Here is a 1,099-nt window from a genome sequence, read left to right as displayed (position 1 = left end):
GGTAGTCTACCCCAAGTCTCGCAGGCGCCGAGCTTCCGTGCTTTGCCGAATGAATCGTGAAAAACGGACGTACTCTCTGGACGATCCCTTAGGTGTTCTCGTGCACCGTCTATGTAGCCCTATGGCTTCAAACGGGAAGGAAACCCGCTCAACGCACGCACGTCGCGGATCACAACGCGTCTCCGCACCCACAGCTCCGAGAGCGTGCTGTGGTGGGTCTGCCTAACTACGTACTGCATCCGCCGGAGAAAACGGCACCTGAAATGTGTTGGCGTGTGACTCACCAGTTCGAAGATGAGCTCCTTCTCGTCCAGGTGCCGGAGCTCGTTCCTCGACAGGCGCTGCGTCCGGCCGTGGCTGGACAGGAGCGGGGTGCCCGGCGCCGCGCCGCACTCGCCGCCCTCGGCGCCGTGCGCGGGGCCCACGGACAGGAAGGTGGGCGTGCCGTCAATCGTGTTGACGATGGGCTTGAGCAGGCCGCCGCGCTCGAACTCGTGCGCCGAGATCTTGCGCACGGGCGTGGTGGCGCCGGAGCCGCTGCGGGAGGCGGCCGCGCCGGCCGGCATCGCCGCCGCCGAGCCCGAGCAGCCACCCGGGGCCATGCCGCCGCCGCCGCCACCACCCGCGACCTGCGCGCCGGGCGCCGGCCCCGTGGGGGACCCCAGCAGCAGGTCCGAGCTGGACTGGCCGGAGCCGGGAGTAGCGTGCGACACCAGCCATGAGTCAACCACCTGTCGCGTCGCCTTCCTGCGGGGACAGAGGGGAACAGCGGAGGGGTAAAGTCGAGTGGAGGTCAGTGGGGCAGGCTGGCGCCGGCCGGCCGGCCCGACCGGGCTTGACCCCAGCCCATTGGCAGGATCGGCCGGCCGCCGGCCTGCTGCTGCCTTCAGCCGCCTCATTAGTATGATAATGGAAATGATGATACAGTAATCTGCTAAAGAAGTTTTGGAGGGCGTTGAGCAAATTGTCAAAATAATGGCTGTGTATGGCCACCTTGGGTCAACATTGAATCAAAACATTTCCAATGAATGGGGATGTTCGTCTCAGCTTTATGATGACGTTGCTGATATAACTGAACTCGTCTGAAGTAACTTGGGTC

The 1,099-nt window shown here is 64.0% G+C and overlaps 1 protein-coding gene across 1 annotated transcript in view; it reads right to left on the bottom strand.

The window, feature by feature from the left end:
* Positions 1-914, bottom strand: part of LOC113215402 (dual 3',5'-cyclic-AMP and -GMP phosphodiesterase 11) — a 15,188-nt gene extending 14,274 nt beyond the window's left edge. Inside the window, exon 1 of the mRNA XM_052269429.1 lies at positions 285-914. Within this exon, the coding sequence (XP_052125389.1) occupies positions 285-899 (615 nt within the window). The 5' untranslated portion in view covers positions 900-914. The remainder of the gene's footprint in view (positions 1-284) is intronic.
* Between the last annotated feature and the right edge of the window lie 185 nt (positions 915-1,099).

The sequence above is a fragment of the Frankliniella occidentalis genome, unplaced genomic scaffold (assembly GCF_000697945.3).
Source record: "Frankliniella occidentalis isolate FOCC.00 unplaced genomic scaffold, Focc_3.1 Scaffold92, whole genome shotgun sequence".
Taxonomy (NCBI): Eukaryota; Metazoa; Arthropoda; class Insecta; order Thysanoptera; family Thripidae; genus Frankliniella; species Frankliniella occidentalis.
The sequence above is the reverse complement of the archived record's forward strand: the minus strand, read 5'-3'. Positions and strand labels throughout refer to the sequence as shown.